Source organism: Chanodichthys erythropterus, chromosome 3, assembly GCF_024489055.1.
Source record: "Chanodichthys erythropterus isolate Z2021 chromosome 3, ASM2448905v1, whole genome shotgun sequence".
NCBI classification, from domain to species: domain Eukaryota; kingdom Metazoa; phylum Chordata; class Actinopteri; order Cypriniformes; family Xenocyprididae; genus Chanodichthys; species Chanodichthys erythropterus.
Genome location: NC_090223.1, coordinates 26,283,499 through 26,310,178, shown reverse-complemented (window position 1 = coordinate 26,310,178; position 26,680 = coordinate 26,283,499). Strand labels below are relative to the sequence as shown.

At 36.9% G+C, this 26,680-nt stretch overlaps 1 protein-coding gene across 3 annotated transcripts in view; it reads right to left on the bottom strand.

The window, feature by feature from the left end:
• Nucleotides 1-4,985: 4,985 nt before the first annotated feature.
• Nucleotides 4,986-26,680, bottom strand: part of grb2b (growth factor receptor-bound protein 2b) — a 41,593-nt gene continuing 19,898 nt past the window's right edge. For all 3 annotated transcript variants that reach the window (XM_067381518.1, XM_067381520.1, XM_067381519.1), the window contains 4 exons: nt 13,850-13,947; nt 8,462-8,584; nt 7,763-7,931; nt 4,986-6,713 (listed from right to left, as the gene is read on the bottom strand). In XM_067381518.1, the coding sequence (XP_067237619.1) occupies nt 6,528-6,713; nt 7,763-7,931; nt 8,462-8,584; nt 13,850-13,947 (576 nt within the window). In that variant the 3' untranslated portion in view covers nt 4,986-6,527. The remainder of the gene's footprint in view (nt 6,714-7,762; nt 7,932-8,461; nt 8,585-13,849; nt 13,948-26,680) is intronic.

Here is a 26,680-nt window from a genome sequence, read left to right as displayed (position 1 = left end):
TGTCGTACCAAAAATATTCTCATCACTTTATAATATTAATATTGAACCACTGTACTCACATGAACTGATTTAAATATGTTTTTAGTACATTAATGGATCTTGAGAGAGGAAATGTCATTGCTCCCTATACAGGCCTCACAGAGCCATCGGATTTCAACAAAAATATCTTAATTTGTGTTCCAAAGATTAACGGGTGTGGAACGGCATGAGGGTAAGTAGCCTAATAAAGGACAGAATTTTCATTTTTGTGTGAACTAACCCTTTAACAATTAATCCTAGGTATAAACTGGCGTCTCACATTGTACATTCCTAAACCTGGGTTAACATTCTTATTTGCATATTTGCGGTGTCAGTGTCATTGATTGGATAAAGGCAGCACGAGACCTGTTTACATAGGCTAGCTCTAGCATTGAGCATCCTCATATTGCAGACTGTACAATCAAGTTTACTGAATAATGGATACATCGGACTATAAAGGTATAAACATATAAAGGTCCCTTCTTCGCTCAACTGTCTCGTTTTCTGTCAGCATTTAACATTTTTCCTCTCAAACGCTGAATTTACTGTTTATATACAGTGCGCAGCGTGACTAAAATATAAGGCACGCGATTGGTTGTTTGTTGCTAAGCGTCTAGCTGTAACAAAACAACACCGCATCGTTTCCCACTGTACAAGTTTGGTGCTAACCCTGCTCTAAACCCCGGGTAAAAGCGGTGCTAACCCTGCTTCTAAATTTCACGTGTGAAACATTTCTTTACCCGGGGTTAAAATGGTGTTTAGAACGACGATAAGGGCAGTGTGAAAAAGCCCTTAAGTGAAAATGAAACATTTTGTCTGTATATTACTCTTTCTCTTCAGTCTGAATGTGATGCTTATTTATAAATGCAAACTGTTTACTTAGAACTTTCTGTGCTTTTGTGGGTCATGTTGACCTGCTTTAGACTTCAACAGTTTTGTTGCAATTGAATGTCAACTTTTAACCTCAAACTTCCTGACATCATTCACAAATGTGATTTAAAGTGCTTTTACTATTACCATGTATCTCAAGTGCTCAATAACAAACAGAAAATTGACTTTAGAGCTTTATTTGGTCATGTCTAGGGTCAGTTTGACCTCATAAGAGCCATCATGGTTAGGCCTGAAGTGTAGCTTTATTCAATTTGGCCACTTTCTGACTAAACAAATAAGCAGGACATCCCAGAAGTTTAATCAATACAAAGAATGGCAGTTCACGTTTGTGCCTTAATCACTATTCTCAGAAGAGTTCAGCTCAAGAACATCATATATCTTCCCTGATTTGTCATGTATTCTAAGAAGCAATATAGTGCAATGATGCTATACAAGCTTAGCTTAACGTATACGGCTACTACAATCATATTAAAGCTCATATAGCATCACAGTCATTTGAAGGCTATTGGTGGCAAAGCTCACTAACCGTCTTACAAATCTAATTGCAGTGCAGATAACATCTTATAATCAAACAGCCAGATAAGCAGAAGGGCTGTGGCATCACCATATAGATAGTGTCCTGTATTTCACCCTCAGCAGGAAGTGGGGGTTTCAGCGAAGTGTGTAAGTATGCAATTATCCATTCCAGCCACAATGAAATGACCTTTTATTATGGCCAAGAGCTGCAGAAGCGCTGCAGTGAACAGGTCTTCGTAAGTTCAAGTGCTTCTGAGGGTGACTTTGTGGTCGGTTCATTGTGCACAAGAAAATGTCAGTGTCTTAAACATTCTCACACTTTCTGCTTTGATGCATCTATAGATAAGCACATCAGATAATACACGTCTCACTTACTGTAACTTACGGTTTTCCAGTCATGTCATCTTTGCAAAATAAAGGCGGTCATCATAGATTCCACTGTGAATTAAGAAAACTAGACTCAAATGTGCTTCAACAGACTATAACAATGAGTAGCTGCAGCTTTTAAAAACAAAGAAACAAGGATTTAGAAATGCATGGAAATTAGAAACTATTTCATGTGCCGGTCAATTAAAGCACATCATTTAAAATGATTCTAAGAAATCTAGATTGTTTAGTGTGATTTCAAAAGTTGTCCTTGTCATTTTTCATACATTGACCTCAAAAAGTATTTAGATCACTCTTAGAAAGATTCACTTAATGACAAAATGTCAAATCAAATGGCATGCCTTTCAAACGTCACATACACACAGAATGTTTTAAATTAATGTTTTAATTTTGCAGAAAAGCTAATTTAACAAATGAGAACAATAGAAGCAATCAAAACAACAACAGGGCGACAATATTCAAGTGCTGTGACTAATCCCAGTTAGTCTAGCACAGTACTCATAGCATAAAAAAAAAAAAAATATATATATATATTTATATAGATATATATTTTATATATATTTTTTATATATATATATATATAAAAATATATATATAAAAAAAAAAAAATATATATATATAAAAATATAAAAAAAAATATATATATATATATATATATATATATATATATATATATATATATATATATATATATATATATATATATATATATATATATATATAAAAATATAAAAAAATATATATATATATATATATATATATATATATATATATATATATATATTATATATAGAAATAAACACACCATATTGCCAAAAGTTTTGGGACGGCTGTCTTTACGTGCACATGAACTTTAATGACATCCCATTTTTAATCTGTAGGGTTTAATATGGAGTTGTCCCACCTCAGCTCTAACAGCTTCAACTCATCTGGGAAGGATTTTCACAAGGTTTAGGAGTGTGTTTATGGGAATTTTTGACCATTCTTCTAGAAACGCATGTGTGAGGTCAGGCAGTGATGTTGGCGAGAAGGCCTGGCTCGCAGTCTCTGCTCTAATTCATCCCAAAGGTGTGCTATCGGGTTGAGGTCAGGACTCTGTGCAGGCCAGCCAAGTTCCTCCACACCAAACTCGTTCATCCATGTCTTTATGGACCTTGCTTTGTGCACAGTCATGTTGGAACAGGAAGGGGCCATCCCCAAACTGTTCCCACAAAGTTGGGAGCATGAAATTGTACAAAAAAATCTTGGTATGCTGAAGCATTAAGAGTTCTTTTCACTGGAACTAAAGGGCCAAACCCAACCCCTGAAAAACAACCCAACACCATAATCCCCCTCCACCAAACTTTACACTTGGCACAATGCAGTCAGGCAAGTACCGTTCTCCTGGTAACTGCCAAACCCAGACTCGTCCATCAGTCTGGCCAGAGAGAGAAGTGTGATTCATCACTCCAGAGAACATGTCTCCACTGCTCTAGAGTCCAGTGGCGGCGTGCTTTACACCACTGCATCCGACGCTTTGCATTGCACTTGGTGATGTAAGGCTTGGATGCTGCTGCTCGGCCATGGAAACCCATTTCATGAAGCTCTTTATGCACTGTTCTTGCGCTAATCTGAAGGCCACAGGAAGTTTGGAGGTCTGTAGCTATTGACTCTGCAGAAAGTTGACGACTTCTGCACACTGACCTCAGCATGCGCTGACCCCGCTCTGTGATTTTACGTGGCCTACCACTTCGTGGCTGAGCTGCTGTTGTTCCCAATTGCTTCCATTTTGTTATGATACCACTAACAGTTGACCGTGGAATTTAGTTGTGAGGAAGTTTCATGAATGGACTTATTGCACAGGTGGCAACCTATAACGGTACCACGCTTGAATTCACTGAGCTCCTGAGAGTGACCCATTCCTTCAGAAATGTTTGTAGAAGCAGTCTGCATGCCTAGGTGCTTTATTTTATACACCTGAATTCAATGATTTGGAGGGGTGTCCCAATACTTTTGGCAATATAGTGCATATATAGAATAGTAAGCGTTAGTATTAATCGGTCAAGTGTTGACGAAAAAGCTGCATCTTCAGCAGTTTCTTGAAAATGGCTAAAGACTTAGATGCTCGGGTGGAGTTAGGCAGGCCATTCCACCAGCAGGGAACAGTCAAGGTAAAGGTCTGTAAATTTGATTTTGTACTTTTTTGTGATGGCACCATAAGGTGCCATTCACTTGCAGAATGCAAGCTTCTGGAGAACACATAAGTCAGAAACAGTAAGTTTAGGCATAGGGGTACAGAGCCAGTGGTTGTTCTGTAGGCAAACATCAGTGCTTTGAATTTGATACTATTAGCAACCAGTGCAAGTTTATGAAGAGAGAGGTGTGACGCGCACTCTCTTCGGCTAGTTAAGGACCACTCTTGTTACAGAGGTTTGACAGTACATGCTGAAAGGCCTGCCAAGAGAGCATTACAATAGTCCAGTCTGGATAGAACAAAGCTTGGACAATGGGGATGTGTAGCATGCTCTGACAGAAAGAGCCTGAAGTTCCTAATGTTGTATAAGACAAATCTGCAGAACCGGGCAGCTCTAGCAATGTGGTCTGTGAAGTTTAACTGATCATCAATCACAACTCCAAGGTTCTTGGCTAGTTATGGTTGACAAACCGAGGTGAATGGAGAAGCTGTGTTATTATAGTTAGGTTGGCTGAGACCACAGGTAGCACTGTCTTTGCAAGGTTGAGTTGAAGGTGGTGGTCCGTCATCCAGCAAGACATGTCAGTCAGGAAAGCTGAGATCTGAGCAGTGACTGTCAGATCATCTGGCTGGGATGAGAGGTAGAGTTGTGTATCATGTGATCAGTGATAGAAAAAAACATGTTTCTGAATAACAGATCCTAATGATGACATGTAGATGAAGAGAATTGGCCCAAGCACTGAGCCCTGAGGCACACCAATTAACTAGATGTTGCCAATGTAACACCTAAATAGCTAAAACACTTAACAGACCAAATAATAGACAAGTTTTAACAGAAGAGTGTCAAACTATAGTAGTGAACATTTGAAAAGTTGACTTTTGATCAAAGTTGTCGAAACTGTAAAGGCCTCATTCACTCAAAAAAAAAAAGTATCTGACACAACAGAGACTCTTTTTTATAATTTTCTTTTTATTTATTCAAAAGAAACAAGGAAAAGGCAAAAAAAAAAAAAGTTAAGAAAAAAGGCAAGACATTTAAATAGGAACGAATGTGTGCGGGTGTGTTCAGGAGGAGGAGGGCACACATGATTTCTCACTGCGGGTCTGACGAAACCCAATGCTCAGGCTAAAGCAGCAAGCCAGAGACACTGTCACACCAGAGAAAAAGGCACTAATCCAGAGAGAACAAAAAAAACATCACAAAAAACAAGAGGGGGAGGGGGGGTTGTCGATAATACACAAGGAGGGAAACAAAATACATAAAAAGAGCTAAAACATACAACACTGAAAAGACAAAAGAGGCAGAAATAAAACAGAACGCATCACATTAGTCGATGTGACAACTCATATATTGAAATCTCTCTGGTTTCTTCTTACTGGCTTAACCGGCATCCGCCAGTCTTTCGACACCAAATCTCGTGATTTTAAATGTTTTAGTTACAAATGCAGTATGTGAACAGCTTTTTGACATTTTGACACCATGAATAGATGAGTCTCTGAAATCATGCAACTGCGGTTCAGCTCTTCAATCTGAAGTCCCTCATGATGATCTCTACTGAGTGATGTCGGCTACATTCACAACCCAAGACAAATAAAAAGTGGCTGCAATAAATACATTGGCTTAAAATGGTGGCTAGCCGGGTGGTTTTTCACATTAGATCAACTCCTGTAATACCAGAAGCTCCCTGGCGATAAATCGCTATTGCCAAGGATCCGCTCACCTATTGGTTCTAAAACAAAATAAGAATGATGTCAAATGGAATACATGATGCGTTAAATACTACGGTGTTACGTCTGGGATGCTCATAAAATTAGCATGTCCCAGAGCTACTCCGTTTCATTTGCCCTCCCCAAAAAATTAACATAATTTACAATTGGAAAAAGAAAACAAAAATGTGTTGAAAGGTAAAACTGACAGACACATACAAATATATAATATATATATTCTTAAAAAAATGGATTCTCTCTATAGGTGTTTTTCCACAGCCCAGATGTACAATGCACTTGCATTTTTTACTCTTACATTTTTTATATATTTTTAGAATGTTTTTTTTTTTCCTTTTTAAAAACAGCTTCAGGATTTACTATTATAAAGAGATTTAAACATGCAGCCAAAACAAAAAGAACAAAAACAAAACAAAAAAGTCTAATTGTAGACTAGAAAAGAAGCCAGAAGCAGCAGGATGAATCTACAGATAGAATCATTGTTTTAATTTATGCGTTGTTTACTATGCTAAGATTCAGCCTTTCCTTTGCCCTAACAGCTCAGTCTGGACTGTAAGCGTTCATGAAGACATCACGATTCTCAGGAATAATAGTTTCGCCCGGGCACCACGAAAGAGGTGGAAACGTCCAGCCTCTCTGCTACGTTTTTTTTTTCTCTCCCTCCTCGTTTTCAGTCACAATTTCCATTCTTCTGTGCCGCTTTAGATTTCACAGGACTTTAAGGGTGTTGTCGGGGACATGTAGGGTAGTCTGATTGTATGTGAATGTGAGGGGCCGATAATTACAATTTATTCACTAAATCGCTTCATTTTTTCCTTTACATGTTCCGGTTCACAGGCGTGACGTAGTTGCGTGGGAACATGCCCGTTTGGCCGTGACAGGCGCCCTTCCACCAGTTGGGGTCAGAGTTGTCCAGGACCTGAATGAAGTCTCCGCGTCTAAAGCCGAGCTCTCCGTCCTCCTGAGGGTCGAAGTCGAACAGGGCCTGCACGTATGTTGGATGCTGCAGATGCACAATAGACATGTGTAAATAACATGATGGCACGTTTAAAGGATTAGTCCACTTTTAAATAAACTTTTCCCTGATAATTTACTCACCCCCATGTCATCCAAGATGTTCATGTCTGTCTTTCTTCAGTCGAAAAGTTTTTTGATGAAAACATTCCAGGATTATTCTCCTTATAGTGGACTTCAATGGCCTCCAAACGGTTGAAGGTCAAAATTACAGTTTCAGTGCAGCTTCAAAGGGCTTTAAACGATACCAGATGAGGAATAAGGGTCTTATCTAGCGAAACGATTGGTCATTTTTGAAAAAATGTAAATGTATATGCTTTATATAAACAAATGGTCACCTTCTTAAGAGCTTCCGGCAAAACCACATTTCTGTATTCTTCAAAAAGCTTACGCCATATGCCTACGCCTTCCCTATTCTACTTACGGAACGAATGCGGCACGTGTTACATTTTTTCTGTAAGTTGAATAGGGAAGGCGTAGGACATACAGCGCAAGCGTTTGGAAGAATACGGAAAGTGGAAGCACTTACAAAGGCGATCATTTGTTTATATAAAGCATATACAGTTGTATTTTTTTCAAAAATGTCTGATCGTTTCACTAGATAAGACTTTTATTCCTCGTCTGGTATCGTTTAAAGCTCTTTGAAGCTGCACTGAAACTGTAATTTTGACCTTCAACCGTTTGGAGACCATTGAAGTCCATTATAAGGAGAAAAATCCTGGAATGTTTTCATCAAAAACCTTCATTTCTTTTCGACTGAAGAAAGAAAGACATGAACATCTTGGATGACATGGGGGTGAGTAAATTATCAGGAAAAAATTATTTGAAAGTGAACTAATCCTTTAATATCCAAGAAGTTAAAGAAGTCTCTTATGCTCACCAAGTCTGCATTTATTGATAAAAAATATAGCAAAAACAAACAATATTGTGAAATATTGTTAAAATTTAAAATAACTCTTGATAAAGTGTCACATTACAAAAGTAAAAACGGCCATTCACAAACTTTAAGGATTAAAAGTCCAAAACTGGCATACAGACCTGAGGCACCTGCTCAATGTCTCGTAGAAAGATCTGTTGGTTTCGGGAAACAGAAGTGGTGCGGTGATAGTCCACCAGCTCGTTGAGAGAGTTAAACTTCACAACCCAAAGGAAGTACTTTCCGGCCCCGTCGCGCAGCACTTTGAAATGCTGTACATCATTTCCAAACCTTAAACAAGAACACAGACACAACACTTCACAGCTGATACCGAAGAGCTTGACATAATGCACTCCTTTGTGTGCCATGATCCAAAAATAAAGTGTTACATAAGGTCAGAATGCATATTAACACATGTATGCAAAACACAGACGAGACAGGCACGAAAGACAGGGATCAAATGGGTAATTGCCCTGATGTCTATCAAAGAGCTCGGCCAACCATGACTCGCACGAGACACAGTCATTGCACATGATGACATTAAGCTACATGTCTTTACATCTACGATGCCTTTCAAAAGTTTGAGGTCGGTAAATTTTTTTAATGGTTTTGAAAGCAGTCTCTTATGCTCCCCACTGGCTGTTCAGTGGTCAAATATAGGTAGAAGCCTAAGACAAACTCTTCTAGCTACGCAAACTCGATCTCGGGCATCACTGCACTCCAGGTCAGGACTCTTGACTTGATGAAGCCTGTAGTGTGAATGAATGTATCCTGGGAATAATAAGAGGTGGATTTGAGGTTGTGTTTGTTTGTGGACGTACTTGACGGACAGGGAGAAGTCTCCAGGCGCACTCTCGCTCTCTCTGATGAGGAAGGCTCCATCGTGCCTCTGTTTGTTTAGGATCTCCTCTGCTCTGGCCCGAGGAATTCTCCCAAAGAACCACCTGAGAACGTATGAACACACAAACATTACAAATACAGCAGAACTAAGACATGTTTTTGGGAAAACTGAAAACAGAAAAATGCTGAAGACAGGGATCTGATGAATTTCACTTATTTACATGGAAGTGTGGATGAATACAAAGGAGGAGGACCATTTTCAGAGCATTAGGGCTGAGAGTAGCAGCTTAGGATGTCTGATGGAAAGCCAAGAGAGCAATTAACACTGGCAAAGAAGATGAGCGCAGATAATAGACAAAAAAAGAGAAGAAAAGACAGGCAGCACAGAGAAAAAAGAGCTCAGAAGAACACCTACAGAGTTTAGAAGATCAGCAAAACACACAAGTTCAGATGATCAGCACAGAATGTGTGTATGTGGAAAAAAAACCCAAACATGCAGATGTGGTAAGATTGTGAAAGACATCAAAACTTCTGCCTGTGGCTTTCCTGTACACACCAGTTAATAAACCATCCAACTATATAAGTTGTTAAGTATTTGTTTAATCATAACTAACATTCCTTTTTCTTGCAGGATAAATACTCAAATCAAGGCCCTGTTTAAACATGGTGTTGATGCGTTTTGGGCGATCGGATCACAAGTCGACGAGAGACACATAACCATCTACACCTGGTGTTTTAATCTTGTTTGTCCACTTTCAACCACTTCTGTCCTAATTTCTTCAAGGGGAGGTAAATGTATGTTCTTCTTCAGAAGTTTTGATTTAATAGACAAAATAACCACACACAATTTGCATATGAACGTGACTAGAGATTACAGGAAAACATACAGAGAGCATCAGCTTACAGCCACAAGACTGCGCTGAACATGGTAAGTAGAAAACCGAAATGTTTAGAGAACATTGTGCTTAGTACGTTTTTCCATCTTCAAACCAAATTTATGGCTTCAGCCAATAAAGTTTAAATCCCGTTTAAACAACACTTGGCCAAAGGGTGTCTGAATGTGTTTGAATATAACAAAAAGAGGAAACAAAACTAGATGCTGTCTGATTATAACAAGAGACCTATATATTTATATGTTTACTAAAAGGAAAAAGAGCAGAAGAAAAAGAACAGACGATCTGTGCATAGATATGTTTACGTGTAATCATATTCAATCATAACCAGTGTTTCAACCATGGAAAGATATCAATAAAACAGCTTGAGAATAAAATCTCACAGCATTGCATTTACCTCAGGCAAGTCATTTAGTGTCCACAACATGTTAGTTCACTAGAGAAATTAACTTTAGAGGGGAGCATTTCACTAAATATATGCACTATATTAGCTAATATATTTGTTATATTTACTTTACCTGTTAGTAATGTCATAATTATTCAATATACGTTTAAATAATTAGTCATTAAAAGTTATGACAGTAACCGTGTAAATTATTATATTTTAAAAATGAACTAGAGTAGAAAAATAATTGAAAAATAATTTTCTATAATTAGATTTATAAGTTAAAGGGTTAGTTCACCAAAAAAAAAAAAAAAAGAAATAAGAAACCATAAAAGAAACCATAAAGGTCTGGTCCTAGCCCATAAACACAAAGTGGAACAAACTTTCTATCTCACACACATACTCCCTATTGACCTCTATTGGATATATGTGGTCATTGCACTTTCTTTCTTTAACTATAATTCCTAAAGTTTTTCTACAAACCTGTAGATGGTAGTATTCTATCCCTAACACATAGAGCAATGTCCAAATACAATTTAGATGTAATTAAGTTCATCATTAAAGTGATTTTTTTTTTTTTATTAAAAATCAAATTTTCATAAGCCAATTTTTGGCATAGTTAAGTAATTGTGCAGTAAATGTGTAAAAAACAACAAAATATGCACAAAAACCGCATGAATGCACAGATGAGAAGTAAATAAAAAAAAAACGATATATAGTTTATATTATACATTTTTTTATATTTCCTTATGCAATAGCTCTGAAAATGTTTGGGGTCTAAGGACTAAAACGTTGGTACAATTAAGATGCGCTTAAGGGTTAATCAACGATATAACTTTGTTTTTTCCCCTACCAAGTGTAGAGTAAAAGCCTAACAACAACAACAACAACAACAACAAAAAACGTTATCCGAAATTCAATTATGCTCCCAGAAGATGTGTTATGTAAGGCTTTGCATTAAAACAGTGGCTGTCTCCGCTGTACCTGCCAAAATCTTTCCTGTCCGCTTTGATGTGGACAGCACAAGCCACAGACACACAAACACAGAGAGCATGTGACCAGGAAGTGGCATTAAAGCACTCTAGGGCAAATTCCACTCAACCACCGTCTGCACGCCGTGTCTCTCTCCGCTCAAACACGGACATTTACATTCCCTGTCCTGATAAGAGACATCCGCCTCCCCTTCCCATAAACCTGGCCAATCTTGTATAACTGCCCTAGGATATTAAAAAGAGTCGTGGTGTATTTTCTGGGATGTCAAACAAAGCGAGAAAATATTGCTCGGAATAAAAAAAAAAAGAAAAAATGTTTCTGCGACTGATGACAAATAGTTAGCACTGATGCAAAATGATCAATATTCAATTATCTGTTAAAGAGAGGAAGCAATTAATAACAAAGAGCCTCCCATAAGGACACCACAGCCAAAACTAAAGTTATAAATTCTCCTTTATTTAAAAGTTACATATTACTGTAAATATCAAGTTAAATATAAAACTGAATGTGGCTATCAAATATTTGCAAATAAGGGAAACATTTACATTGTTATTATTCAAATAAAAAAGTACTTGAGAAGTATAGCAGAAAAAAAAAATGAAGGTTCAAGCTCTTTCGGCTTGAGCAAGCAAGAAAACACTCAGGACACCCTAGCAACCACCTAGCAACACCAAAACCACCATATAACAAAAAAAAAAAACTCATGCCAAGTCACAATTCACATACTTATACTATGCCCTAAAAGTATGTACTGTTTTTGTGAAGAAAAAGTACATACTTTTGAGTGTGCAGCATTAAAATCCTCTTTAATTTCCTATCATTGATCTCCCCTCATGTTCAAATAATGATGCATTCAAAAGTTAATGACCAAACGTATCGTTATAAAAGTTCTAAATGCTGTTGCAGATTAAATATAATGTGGTTAACATTTAATAAATATATTTAATATATTAATAATCATTCCTTTATCTTAACCGCTCTGCTTAACCGTCGGTCTCACACATCCGTCATGTTTGTAGTTTTTTAGCACTTTTTATACATGTTTGTAGTTCTAATTGAATCCTTTTCCACAGCGCAATGGGTTGTGGGTGACGGATCTGCACTTGGGATTCTAACCTAATAAAGTAGACCATCCGGGTATCTTTGGAATACTCATTTCAACATACTACGATTTGGGACACACTAATTCTAAATTTCGATTACTATTTAGGATGGATAGCATGCGAATTGGGGCGCAGAATCCGTGTACCTTGGTAGCTGGCATAACTAACCATTTTAGGCATCATGGTGGCTAATTGTTGTTTCATTTCGATTTTAGAGTGAGAGGAAGAGGTCTTTGATTGGTGGATCATGTTCAGAGCCTCATTGTGTGTCATTACAAAAGTTTCAATTCTCTTTCCCAAGCACATATTAGTCAATCATTCATTCCTTCATTCATTCGAGTGGGACCAGTTTGTCCTTCCGCCTTTGCTACTGTACACTGGACAATAATCAAATTCACTGACATGAGACGAATGAGGAAGAGGATGGGAGGAACAAACCGGACCATGTACATGTACAAAGACTGAGTTCAATCAAGCTGATTGGCATCAAAAGGTTAACAAAGCGACAAATTGCAATTCTGCAAATTGCACAAGGAAGGATTTGGAAAGTAAACAGACCTAATAATCTGTGACCTGAGATAATTATTCATATGAAATATTGAAATATTAGAGCTCACAAATCATCAGACCCAAGGCTGATGGAGAATAAAGTATGAAATGTACGAGCCTAATGCCTTTGTGTGCTCTTGAAGCCCTTGGTCAGAATGCAGAAACATTTCATTCAAACTCAAGTTATTTTGTTGAATTGTTTTAAATATTAATTACAAGCTCTAGCAGGAATTCTGCAAAGCAACACAGCTATGGCCTTATAAGTGGGAAATATAACCAGTATTTGATATATTTACAATGATTTTATTTGCAATATAAAATTAAGCAACATAATATTGTAGTGATGTTAATGGGTTTTTATTTTTGTAGTTTTTTATAAAGTACCGTTCAAAAGTTTGGGCTCTTTATTTTAAAAAAGAAATTAATACTTTCATTTAGAAAGGATATATTAATTGACTTAAAAGTGACAGTAAAGACATTTATAATGTTACAAAGATTTCTATTTGAAATAAATGCTGTTCTTTTGAATAAAAAAAAAAGTTGTTTTCAACACTGATAATATAAGAAATACGAAATTAAAAAAGAAACCAGTCATTTTTAATTTCACAATATTACTGTTTTTACTGTAAATTTCCCCAAACTTTTAAACCGCTGTATTATATAAATTTACAATATACATATAATATATGTATACAACTGCTGAATTAAAATAGACTGAGTAAATATTGTGTAAAAATAATTTACAAATATATGAAAAGGCTGTTGGTATATTCTGAAACTGACACTTCACTTTCAGAATATAAAACCGATCAGAGTTTGGAAGTTCATTTCTGGGAATCAAATCTTTTAAACCATCCTTAATCGTTCACAACAATGATACACCAGTGTGTGTTATTTTAAGCTATTCTAATTCATAAATATCAAGATGCATGAACACCATCTACTGTTCATCAGTCCTTCACTCCGAGCATGCTTTCTGATGCCAATTTAAACTCATGAACGACCCTGGAAACCCTCATTCGTCTGTTTTATAACAGCTGTACACTCTGCTCAGAGATTTTGAAATGTGCTTACAGTAAAGCTCCTCAATAACACAGGCAGATTCGTGAAACAGATGTCTGCAGTGAACAGGAATACACCAGAGGAGTTTCTTTCAGAGTAGTCAATTCTTTAAACACCTCTGAAAGCACAGGGCCGTATACCAAGGAAATGACTTGTGAAAAGTCTCCAATGATTCAGCACAGCTACTTAAACTGTTATTCTAAAGAAAAATTATTCTGAATTAAATGAATCAAATCGTATTTCTTGAGGTGGAAAAAGTAGAACTATTTATATCAGTTCATTTGGTGAGGCTAGTAGCACGGAAATAACACACACTTCATCTTAAAGCTGTGAATGATGTCAGGGCAGTTGAAAGCGTATGTGGATGTAGTATCTTATACTCACGGATGTGCCTTCATCTCAATGTAGTTTTTAGGAATGAAACCGTCTTTGCCGTTTAGTTCTGCCTTGTACCAGTTCTGATCACACTCTTCATTTAATACCTGCGAATAAAAGAAGGCGATAAATACTGATTAAACATGATTCACATTTATCCAGCTGTAATTGTACATTACATTACACCATAGTTTGCATACAGCATTATGCTGTCACGCATATAACAGGATATAAAAAACAAGATCCTGCTGAATTATCATAAGCACATGAGTCACTGTGGTCAAGACCAATATCAAGGAAGCTAAACTTCAAACCAGCATCAGATCAACATCTGTGTGAAAGTGTAACGCTAGGATAGTCAAGTTAACGCCTAGTACAAACCACCTGCATTCTGTTTATTTATCTTATTTTAGCATCAGTATATGTTTGGAAATGAAAAAACTGAAAGTGTGTGTGGTGATGCGTGTAAATCTGATTGGACGCTAAATCTATGGACTGAAGCTTTATCACTTTAGGTTTCAGAGAACCACCACTCTGACTAAATCTATTACATAAATTCCAAATGTCAAAAATTTGATAAATTAATGTCTATTAATTATACTGTTGGAAACTTAATTCTGAAGAAAGTTCAATGACAGCAATGAGACCTCCAAATGGGAAAACACTAAAATAAAAAGGTTTAAACTTTTGCTGTAAACACACACTATCCCTTTAAGTTAGCTGTAGATAAAATGAATATCTTAAAACCAACAATATATTTATATATGTGTGAGTGTGTGTATATGTCAGATAGTGCCGATTATAATCAGTGGAGCTTGTTGTGACATCTTGTGAAACCGTTTCTATTTCTGATGTTTTGCACAGCTACTCCAGCATATTAATTTCCTTAATTGCCAGAAATTAATTTATTTACAAATATGTGAACTGATTGACACATTTATGCATGCGACTTAAAATCGGCCATTATCAAAGTCGGCTTGTGATGTTTTTTTATCTATTGCTTTAAATCGTATTTTTTTTTTTTTTTTATAGCATATAAACATATAGCATTTTATAGCATATTTTATAGCATACATTAAAATTATGTGTATATGATATAATATAATATAACAGACTAATATTTACTTGCAGGCATCAAAGTTTTTTTCTGTTTGGCCTTTTAGTGTTGGAAGCAGCTTTTATTTTGACAGTAATAAGAACGACAGCAGCTGAGCGCAGATGCTAGTGTAGAAATGTCAAAAATTTGATAAGTGTTTTTGTTATATAAATTATGCTGTTGGAAACTATTAATCCTGAGTAAAGTTCAATGAGACCTCCAAATAGGCAAACACTCAAAAAAAAAAAAGAAAAGAAAAAAATTGATTTTTGCTGTAATCAAACACTATCACTTTAATCTTAAAACCAAGAATCTAAAAATATGACAATAAAATATTAAATATCTAATATGGAAAGACATACTGGTGAAAAAAAATGTTGCTTTTGAATTTGTTCCAAAGGGAAAGCGTGGTGACTGTATTCAGATTCTCTGCATTGGCCAATGTCCTTTTCAATAACATTCAGATGTGAGAGGGAAGGTGGGGGACCAAATATCTGCCAGAGAACAGACTCAGAACTGTGGTTTGGAGGAAACAGAGCGTGCAACATCCTTCCGCAGCAAAGATTGATGGGTAGACAACCAAAAGGAAGAGGAGAAAAAGAGAAAGTCTGTTGACAAGGGATGGACCATTGACAAAAATGGGTTAGGAACAATTAAAGCATGCGAGACATCCACTAAACATCTAACCTGATGCCCATTTCCACTTGATATGGCAACAAATAATAACAGAAAACCATGACGGTGGATTCCATATGTGGTTTTAACATCTGGTTAGCACCTTTTGTGGTTCACTTTTACTTTGAATGTTGCTTGTGAAGAAGGTCACATGAGAGCTACAGCCATCTACATTCCAACTACAACTAAGTACAGTCACAATGCAGACCAAATTGTAGACATACTCTAACCTGCGAGTACACTAAAAAATGCTGGGTTAAAACAACCCAAGTTGGGTTGAAAATGGACAAACCCAGCGATTGGGTTGTTTTAACCCAACTGTTGGGATAAATGTTTGCCCAACTTGCTGGGTAGTTTTATTTAACCCAACTATTGTTTGAAAATGACTATATGGCTGACTTAAAATTAATCTAAAATGAAATTAAAATGTTCATTTATTAAACATTAATAAATGTTAATTTTCAAGATATTTTAGGTTAATTTTAAGTAAGCAATACTGTAATTTTTAAACAATAGTTGAGTTCAGTAAAACTACCCAGCAGGTTGGGCGAACATTTAACCCAACTGCTGGGTTAAAACAACCCAGTAGCTGGGTTTGTCCATTTTCAACCCAACTTGGGTTGTTTTTAACCCAGCATTTTTTTAGAGTGTAGTTTACTTTAAGAAATAAGCCAGTTTTCATGCACAGTACAATATTCACACAGTGTACATTTTGACAGATAATTTACATCTTTAAAAGGTGATTTAAAATTAAGTCAGTGACAACATTTTCGGTTAATGCAATCTCTGACCACACCTCAAAATTTACGCAATTGTCTTAACATTAAAAAAAAAAAAAAAAAGCCCGGCAAACTTCTCTCCTTCCCATTTTTGGAAACAATCGTCTTTTTTTGACTCAGACATACAACTGGGTGTGTTCATAACTGGAATTAAGTGGGTGCCCAGTCTGAAGTGTAGGACGACGTGTTGGGTGGTTCACAGGATGATTTCAGTGCAGCAACAGAGTGAACAAACCCACAAAGAGAAATACAGAGAGAATTGATTGTGCAGTGCTCTCCCTGATGCATACTTAAAACATAATAGGGCGCTAACAGCTCTCTGCTAAACCCAAAAGACAACAATGAGATTGACACCATCCACTCAACGGCTTCAATCTGGAGTGAAAGCTACAGATGGCCATCATTTATTTATTTAGAGAGAAAGAGATCTCGCTAAATGCCTGCATCAAGTTTGGGTCTGATCATTTACCCAACCACACGTACAAATGTACTTCGCACACTTACCACGTCATCTACACAAAAGACCACATAGTAGAGTGAATCTCAAGAAGCCTGTCAAAAGAATGTATAAATGTATACATTTCTTTGTTTTGCTGTACACAAAGGAAGTTATTTGGAAGAATGTTTGTAACCAAGTAGATCTTACATTTTCTGGATCATTTTAATGATAATTAAACATTTAAAAACCCATCCTACAATTCTAAATAGCCTACTCAAATAAATAAATAAATAAATAAATAAACAAATGCATGCAAGAATAAAGAAATAAATGCATGAATGAATGCATAAATAAACAAATGCATGAATACATAGCTGCATACATGAATGCATGCATGAAAAAAAGTGAGAAAAGGGATGGAAATTTTAGCCTCCAAAAAAAGACAGCAAAAAGGGTGAAAATCCAAATCACAAGCCAAAATTGTGAAAAGAAATTATTACTTTAACATCCAGTAACAATTATTGGCTGCGTTTCATATCATTAACCTGTATACCTTCATTCACTATTCCCTGCATTAGCCCACTAATATAGTTCACTTGAGGGAGTGAATGAAAACGAGTGAGTGAAATCGGACACTGAGTGCACTGGAAGGGCTGCTGCTTTCACATAGTTTGTACACTTGTTATTGTGGAGCATTATGGGATTGAATGAGTGCACTTGATAGCATCCTCTATGGTTATGGACACTACTACAAATGGCTGTTCCCTCAAATACTGGCCTATTTAAGGGTATGGGGGCAATTTCAGACAGTCTGTGACATCCAAAAATAAATGGCATGCACATGAAATAATCAAGATTTAAAATTGGATCTAAAACATTAATCAGACAGTGATATATTTAGAGGGAAGAGCATAAACATCCTGCAATGCAAGCCTGTCTGCAAGTTCAGACTCTTAGACAAGTGCCAATCTAAAAACATGAAGACTTAAAAGAGGATGTTCACAAGATTAAGAAAGGCAGTGTAAAGGTCATGGGCCTAATGAATGTATTGCATTATTGCAAGGCTTCATTTAATGAAAAAGGAAAATACCTAGAGCTTAAGTTTCTGGAGCAGTTGCAACTGAAACGAGATGAAAGATTTTGAGTGAACAAGATCATCAAGCCAACAAGCTTCAGGGAAGTGGCCTCATTCTCGTGTGAGAGGGAATGATCGTAGAGAGGAAATGAAAGTAACCCAAAAAGTGCATCACGGGAACTGTACAAGAAGTGTTCTTGCATAACTGCCTTTAAGCTTCAAGCAGCTTCAATATTTCTATGCAAAAGCATGTGATCCCTCGTTTCACATTTTCTGATCATAAAGGCTGACTATCCTCATGTTGTGTGTGTATCCATTACAAGACCTCAACCAAACCTGTTTCCAGAACACTCGGGACAGAACAGCAACACTATAATTCATAGAGGTGACATTAAAACTTATTATGCATTTTACAAATTAATTATTTCTAATTTTGCAAATACGTAAAATAAATTTCATTGCAGCAATATAATAATATTGTTAACTATTTTGAGGCATGCAAGTACAGCTCCTTTTGTCAAAAATAGATATTTCGATAAGTGTCGATATTAAAATATATAAAACTACTCAAATATTCCTTTTCTGAGGTATTGATACAACGATACTAACTGCATGTTCTTATTCTCTCTTCTCTCCAATGTCGAACTGACACCCCCCCCGTCTCTTCTCTCACTCACTTATTTCACTCCAGTTGATTAGTGTTGAGTCCTGAATTTCGGCATGGTTTGCGGGTATTGCACATAATTCTACTCATTCCCAATGGTTTGGCACTCACAACAAAAGACCGTGCACCACTGATTTATATAAGTGGCGCACACAAAGATTTGTGGCTTATTGAGTTTATATTGTCAAATAAACAATTATTCTGGTGAACACAGTCAGTTTTGGAATGTAAACAGTTGAGAGAAAACATGTTGTGAAACAGTATATTGGATCTGTGCATAAACTCCTAAAGTGACAGCAGCCTAATAAACCTGCTGCAGTCTGCAGCAAAGAACAAAAGACAAAGTGAAAATCACTCACTGGCCTTGACTGAATAACTTTTGTAACTTTAATTGTAAGCATTGTTCTGCATTTCATTTTTACAAAAGACTCTCCAGTGTTATTTTACATTTGATTAATTCATTTCTGTAGTATTTCTTACATGAATATACTGTTAAACCCACCTGAAACACTTAAAATAGAAGAGACAAATGCAATAAACATGGCTTTATTTATGCTATTGTTTGCAATTTATTTGTTCTTTTCGTATTACTGACATTTTACTTTAGTTCAAAGTTTCAAATAAAGCCTCCCTGTGCTGTGTGTAAGCTATTGCAACAAAATTACCCATATTTTCAAAGAATTATGAGATAATAAAATATCTATATGGAAGATTTTCCCTGATTTCCCATTTCAAAAATGGTATTGAATATCAATATTTTTCAAGGTATCATATTGAAATTAGAAATTTCAATATTTTTTCATCTAATACACACAGTTGAACCTGGAACATCTAATCAGAGATAAAGAAAACAATTTGCTTTGTTGGCAGATTCAGCAGTGGACACAACTGCGTTCTTGTGACAGGCCAGGCGCTGTGGCCTACACTTTCTCTCTCATTTACAAACACAATCTCTATCCATTGTCAACCAGTGCTGTGTCAACATCCACCAGCATTCTCCCCCGCTTTTAATCAGACTATGGCGCAACAGTAATGGCGCTTCGGTTTTGTGTGGCAGAGATAATCTCATCCACAGCTGTCGTGGCCTTCTGCTACAACCAACAGCCGCTGTTTTCCAGTCCGAGATGAGAAGACACATCGGGATACCCACAATGCGCTGCCACCACCTCTACTTCAGTCAAAATAACGGGTCGTAACCAGACCAGTGGTTTAGAATATGAATGCTAATGGAGATGACGCATCTGCGGTCACTTTGACATCAGATGAGGGTCGAGGCTAAAGTCTTCATAGCTGAATAGAGAGACAGGAGGGGGCGGCAATGCAATCCAGAGAGGATTGCGATGCATGAAGATATAGTAGATTATCTGAATGTGTGGATTAATCTGGTGTGTGGCCCTTCATCTGCTGCTGTTGTCGGTGACAAAAACACAAAACAAAACAGAAATCGATTAAGAAGTGGGCAATAATATGTGATGTCTGCCTAAGCAAATTAATTGATGCAGAAAAGAAGCAGGAACTTTGAAATCATGCAGACTGTTATAGGCCAGCCGTTCATATCATAACCCATGTGGTGTTATCAACACGGCAATACACGACTTCACAAAGGGTCAGGGCACGCTACACCACCATAGACATTGATGTGTACTACAACAAAGCTTCCTTTCATCCCAACGTCCACTTTCACAAAGACACCAGTGTGTGTGCTAGTGTCAGTCTCTGCTTATGACTGACTGGACGACAGTTGTACAGGCAATATAAGCTGTCAGTCTGTCACACGCACAAAGACTCTGCCTGATATTTTAACGTCATAGACAGTGAGAGTGAATGGGCAAGAGACGGCTAAAATAAAATATTAAATAAAATAAAATAATTAATGTTGACTTTACTCTCTGTATTTATATAGAGACAATGAACACATGCGGCATCTTGCTCCTTCACTCATACACTCTGCCTTGACCCAGTACCTCAGGCCTGACCCCGGGATGCAATCTGAACACTGTAACCCTTCCAAACAAAACAAACCATATCCACCAGAGAATCTGATCTGGGATGCTGGTGGTTCAGTTCTGAATGCGTTTCTCGAAGAAAGGGAAATTGAGAGAAACATCTTGATTTAGGGTTGCAACTCACTATACCCAGGGGTGTACATCAGTGGTACTCAGGTACGGTAAAAATAAATGCGTACCAGAAAACATGGAGGGAAGCGCTTTTGAGTGCCAACATTTTTGAGGACCGGTTCACAGGGACACATTTACTTACTGGAGTAGGATTTTTCTTTCTGGTAAGATAGCAATCATGATGACGAGTATGTTCAATGTTCAATTATTAGGTGTGCAATGGATAAGGTCCAACGGTTCGGCACGCATGTGATACGCAGATTAAATGCTAAATTTAACCATCATAGAGTGAAAGTTTATCATTTAGGCGTGTTTTGCCTCGCCAATTAGCGCATTCAAACGATTTTAAAAGCAGAAGAGGTGGCGAAAATCGGGACTCACGAGCTGTTATCTGTGCGCACAGCCTCACACCCCTGAAACGCGCACACGCAGAGAGAGAGAGAGAGAGAGAGGAGAGAGAAAGACAGTCAGACAGCACTCGAACACTGAATTAATTCCTCTTTTGCGTTGCTTGCGCTTGAACGGACACATACACACAAAATTATGTCAAAATACTTGTCTCTGCAAGTATTATCAGTTATGTCATAACTAAACAGTTGAGAAAGAACCTGGATGTGTGTCAGTTATTCGGTCCATGCTTTCCTTCTTAAAGTGACAGCAGCTTTTGCTGTCGTCTGTGTCGTTAATGTTAGTAAAAAAAAAAAAAATATATATATATATATATATATATATAAAAAAAATCTATCATTTACCATGTTTGAGAAAAAAGAAAAGTGAGGAGAGCAGTCAGGAGTAAAGTGATAAGGACAGCTTTTAGGATACGTGTGTCACGTAAAGTGTGAATACCAACAAAGTCCCTTTAACGCCTCTCGGACATCCAAGTGCAGCTCCTATCTCTTTGAATGGGAAAACAAATTCTCTAAAGCTGTTTGCCCAGCTTTTGATTTAAATTTCATATTTGAACTCACCAATGAAATCTGACAAAAACGGTCTCAAATTGTGTTTCTAAACCCTCGAATCATGACCAAAAAAAAGTCCATTCACAGTCCTAAATGCGTGTCTCTTGTGCCTGACTGTTTCTATAGGAACCGGAGCTTCTAACGGCTGCTGCAGTGACTTTACCAATCAACGATTGGTTCTCATTTAGAAGGCGGGACTTATTCCGCCATATTGCGCGTTGCAATTTCTCCTATTCAAAATAATACAAGTGACGCGTCTTGTGTTATTCTATGGTCTTTGGTACCAAGCAACATCTCCAGGTACTCCCTTGAGAACCAGACCAAAAAAAGTTATGTGCACCCCTGACTATACCATTATAAATGGTAACTGAGCAATCTGACGATTAATTAAAAGAATCAAGTAATCGTGAGAAGCCGAATCTTAATCTTTAAGGATCAAGCAGCAAAGATCTACAAGGAAATCTAGCACTTTTGAGGGGAGCATTTTATTGAAAGATTTCAAAATGCTCATATTACTTCAGGCAGTAAGACAAATGGATAAAACACATTTAAAGCCTGTTTAAATTAAGCTGTCGTAATTATAAAGTTTGACCTCATTATGGAAGCAAAGAGTCCTTATTGTAGAATTACTCCCAAGAGTCCTTTTCACGCAGAACGTTCACGGACTCGGCACTCGATTAGACATGATGTCACTACGCTTAATTATCCATACAGATGAGGAGGGCAAGGTCACGCAACCACAAATTACAATAATTACCAGGGTTTGATTACGGTTAAGTGGCATTGTTACACTTTGATTTGCATGCAATGCCATTTCTGCTGACCCTGGAGAAAACATTCATGCAGAAATGCGAAAATGGAAACTCTGAATGGAGATGAGGCAAACAGTCTCGACTTTAAAACAGCATTTAGCATTTTCATTCATGACAGAACTCAGCAATCAGAAGCAGGCAGCTGCAGGAGTCAATCAACAGTAATCATTTTCATCCTGATTCACAGCTCTCCCGCTGGGACTTCTGATTGCTGATTAAATACAGCTCACTTGCACTTATGTGCCGAGAATCCATTTCATCATATTTCAGGGATTAATGAAGTCTGGTAGAAATGCGTTCCTGAAAATAAACGAAACGAAAAGATCCCCACAGATCTCTGTGGTAATGGCTCATGTCCTTCCCTTAATGAAAGGGACTTTTCTAGGGATGCACAATATATCTGTATTAAATTGGTTATTTGCCGATATGTGTGATTCATGTAACTGTTCATGCTCATTTTCATCGTTTTTACAATTATCTTTGCTGTCATTTAATGCTCACTTAAAGTTGATCTTAAACATGAATTTAATACAGTTTCTTGTAATCTTCAACAAATCTCTAAAAGAATATTAATCGTTCATACTGTGCATATAAATGTTGTGATGCCAGGGCTCCAGACTAACATTTGAGAGCAGTGGCACTGGTGCCGCTAAGTTCTACAGATGGTGGCGCCAGCACCTGATTTGGTAGCACTGGGGGGGGTTACATTATTCAGTATGGTACATTATTAAATGTTCCATACTGAACTGACCGACAGCTTCAGTGATTATAAAAGGAGCACTCTTTACTTGCTTTCTGTGTAATCCAGTCACAATTTGAAGAAAAGCTTTTGTTTTTCATGACTATGACTTTTCTTTATATTATGGAGTGGAAATTGCTATTAAGCCAGTAAGTGCTCCTCTGCAGCCATCTACTAGTTATAGTGGTAATTTCGTGTGTTTTTTTTTTTTCTTTCATTTTTCCCCGAATGAAAGTTTGTGCCACAAAGCATTAGTTTTTCTTCATCTTTTAACTTTTAGTTTTACAAATCACATAAAAAAACAACAACATCATAACATTAAATTGAAAGCTCTGGAGTGTTGGTAATAGTTTAAAGCATTTTAAAAAGTCCTTAAAAAAAAATTCTAACGCTCTCTTACTGGATTTCCCAGTGCTGTGTAGTAACAGTATCATGTGATTGAGACTGGCACATGAGAGCCTGCTCTGAGCTAGCACTTCTCTGTTTATTATTGTCCGAGCTGATAAAAGGTCCACGCTTCGCAGCTCAAACGAGTAACGCTATATTTAAATTATTTACGCCATGTCAGCAACAAGGCTATTTTCATGGCAAAAATAGAACAAACAATTAAATTCATACAATTAACAATTAACAAAACTATACCTATAAGACATTTCATATTAATACAAGATAGAAATTCTTAAATACATCAGTTAACATCAGTTAAACATCTCAGAATAAAACCGTTGTCCATTTACATTAAAAGTTACTTTGCAGTCCAGTAATATGTTTGGCAACGTGGTGGTCACATCACTGTGACCTCTTACAAAATTTAGTCGCACAGGCAGGAAAAAAGGTCTCAAAATGCGACCGTTTGATCGCAGTCTGGAGTCCTGGATGCCTAAATTGAAATTATTTGTTTTTGTTTTTAGAATTTCAGGGAACATTTACATAATAACGATGTATTAAAAGTACATGCCAGGCCAGTAGTTGGCGATGTTAATTTGTAAAGAAACACTACGTGTCAATAGACTGAACACGTAATACACATACGCATGACGTCACCGTTTTCACAAAAGTGCGTTTTTGTAGATTTACTCGCACTTTGAAACATGATTTCAAAAGCTTGTGTTTTTAGGGCCCCAAAACGCCATAGTCATGCAAACATACAACCAAAACACATAAAAAGTTTTCGGTTTTTATTTGAAAACGGTGTTGTGTAAATGGCCCCTTAATTTTAATAGTTTTTCTTTACACAAAATACAGCATATAATTTTAGTACTGGGCATAACAGTTTTCAGTATCATCTTATAATATTGGTGTATACCTAGATTTTTTTGCTTTTTTATTGTCAGCCAAATAAAAATCTTAAAAAGATAATTCACTAAATAATTCAAGAGTGTCATCATTTACCTACTATCATGTTCATTCAAATCTGTATGATTTTCTTCTTGTGTTGAGCAAAAAAAAGATGATTTTTTTTTTTTCAAATGAGCTTTTTGTGTATGTCTGGCCCTCAACATGTCTCCTTTTGTGTTTCACAGAAGTAAGTAAGTGAACAGGACACACGGCACATGTAAGGACCGCTGATCTGAACTATACTTTTAATCCGTTCCACTCAAATCAAAAGATTAAATCAATCCTGTTTAGTTATATTGGTTGACTAAATCTTTCTGCTTGCCCATCCGTAAATTATAAATCATGGATTGTGCTGTTACATAACCCAGTGTCCTCAATGTCACATGAGCAGAAATCTGTGATCACAGTTACTGACTGACAAGTTTATGCACATGTCTCTAATCCAGAGGCAGTGAGAATAGCAAGGATGCTCCTAACAAGCCAAAGTGGTAAAGATGTGACGAGCCATGTTAATCCCTGCTTTAGGAGGCTGTTTTAATGAGCCCACACAGGATTGTGATCTTAGCCACCTTGTTCAGTACCTGCTACTGTAATCATTCAAAATTGGATTTTGCTGGTCCTTCTGTGGTTCTGCCATTTAAATACCTTGTTCAACAAGTTTGTTTCCCTTATTTCTTCCATAAAAATAACAAGATTTTGTATTTGGCGAAACATTTAAGATAGTCTATAACGCAACAAATGACATGAAGAGAGAAACATTTTTTTCAAAGTAACTTAAGCGTCAGACTGGCTTCTCTACACAAAGAGCTGATGAGTTGCTTAACCGCTCACAAGGGACGTCTAGCCACAATGACTCAGTTCCTAAAGATACTGACAGAAGCCAACAGTGCTGTGCTGCTGGAAACGGCCCTGACGAGGGCAGCAGCCTCATCCTTCATCGCCGATGCCACCTCACTCACTCTCTCCAGATGTCAGGTTATATAGTTTCATGTGAAACATGCTGAGGTAACTGTGTGCACAACATATACTGTGTCATTTCAGCAAACGCTCATGTAGAATGCATGAATGTGGCTTTTGCTAATGCAATGCTCAGAGTCATCCTGCACACAAGAGCTTTTCATGCTTCACACAGAAAAGATTAAAGAGAGACTGAGGCTGTTGTTCTCTGGTGGGCAACTACTCACACATCAGAGACAGATTATGTCTACTGGTAAACATGCAGTAACACTGAAGGTCAAGAGTGTAATATAAAACACACATACAGACTAGTGCGATAGTGTGATAGCTTAATTATGATTCATACAATTTAAAATTACAGCAAATGTACATATACACAAGTACTCATTTAAATCCTTTTTTATTTTAATAATGCATTTAAAAATGGATTTCAATAAATAGGAAATGAATAAGGAAATCATTTAACATAAGTGCATTTTAAATTATTCATTCTTTTAATTACAATTTTTGATGATTTAATTATTTTAAACTTATGTCTTAATGCATTTCTTCATAACAATTTTGATTCATTTTATTCTTTTCTTTATTTTTACTCTTCAAATAATGAATTTTTGAATATACTTAAATTGATATGTATACCTATATATCAATTATGAATCCTTAATACGAAACTTTGCTGTATCACTATTCAACTTGAAATTCTACATTAATTTGACCTAATTTAAGTGCTGCAAAATGAATCCAATCATATGCACCAAACAATTAATAATCTAGAATGATCATCAGTGGAGAGAGCACAATGAACAATTCATGAAACACAAAAGCCGAAAAATACCTGAAGGATATCAGAAAGCAAAAAACAAATTCCTAACAAGTACTGGAACGAAGTCTGAAGCAGGACGGGACATGTTTTAAGAGTGATTAGACAGTGAAGTTGCCGTAGAATCAGAAGGCTGAACGTTTGCCGCATGCACTCCACTGCAGCTCTGCGGATACAGGAAACTGCTGGGGGTGGAAGCTGTACCCAACAGGAAGTGAGAACAAAGTAGCGTTAAAGCCGGCTACAAGCTCACATGCTGATGTCACCAGGGAGCCCTTGCACATGCTCTGTCACCCTTTCGGCTGATGCCGTTTCCCAGAATGCCTGGGTCAGGAAGATGACGATGAGGAAAGAAGATTTGGTCACTGAC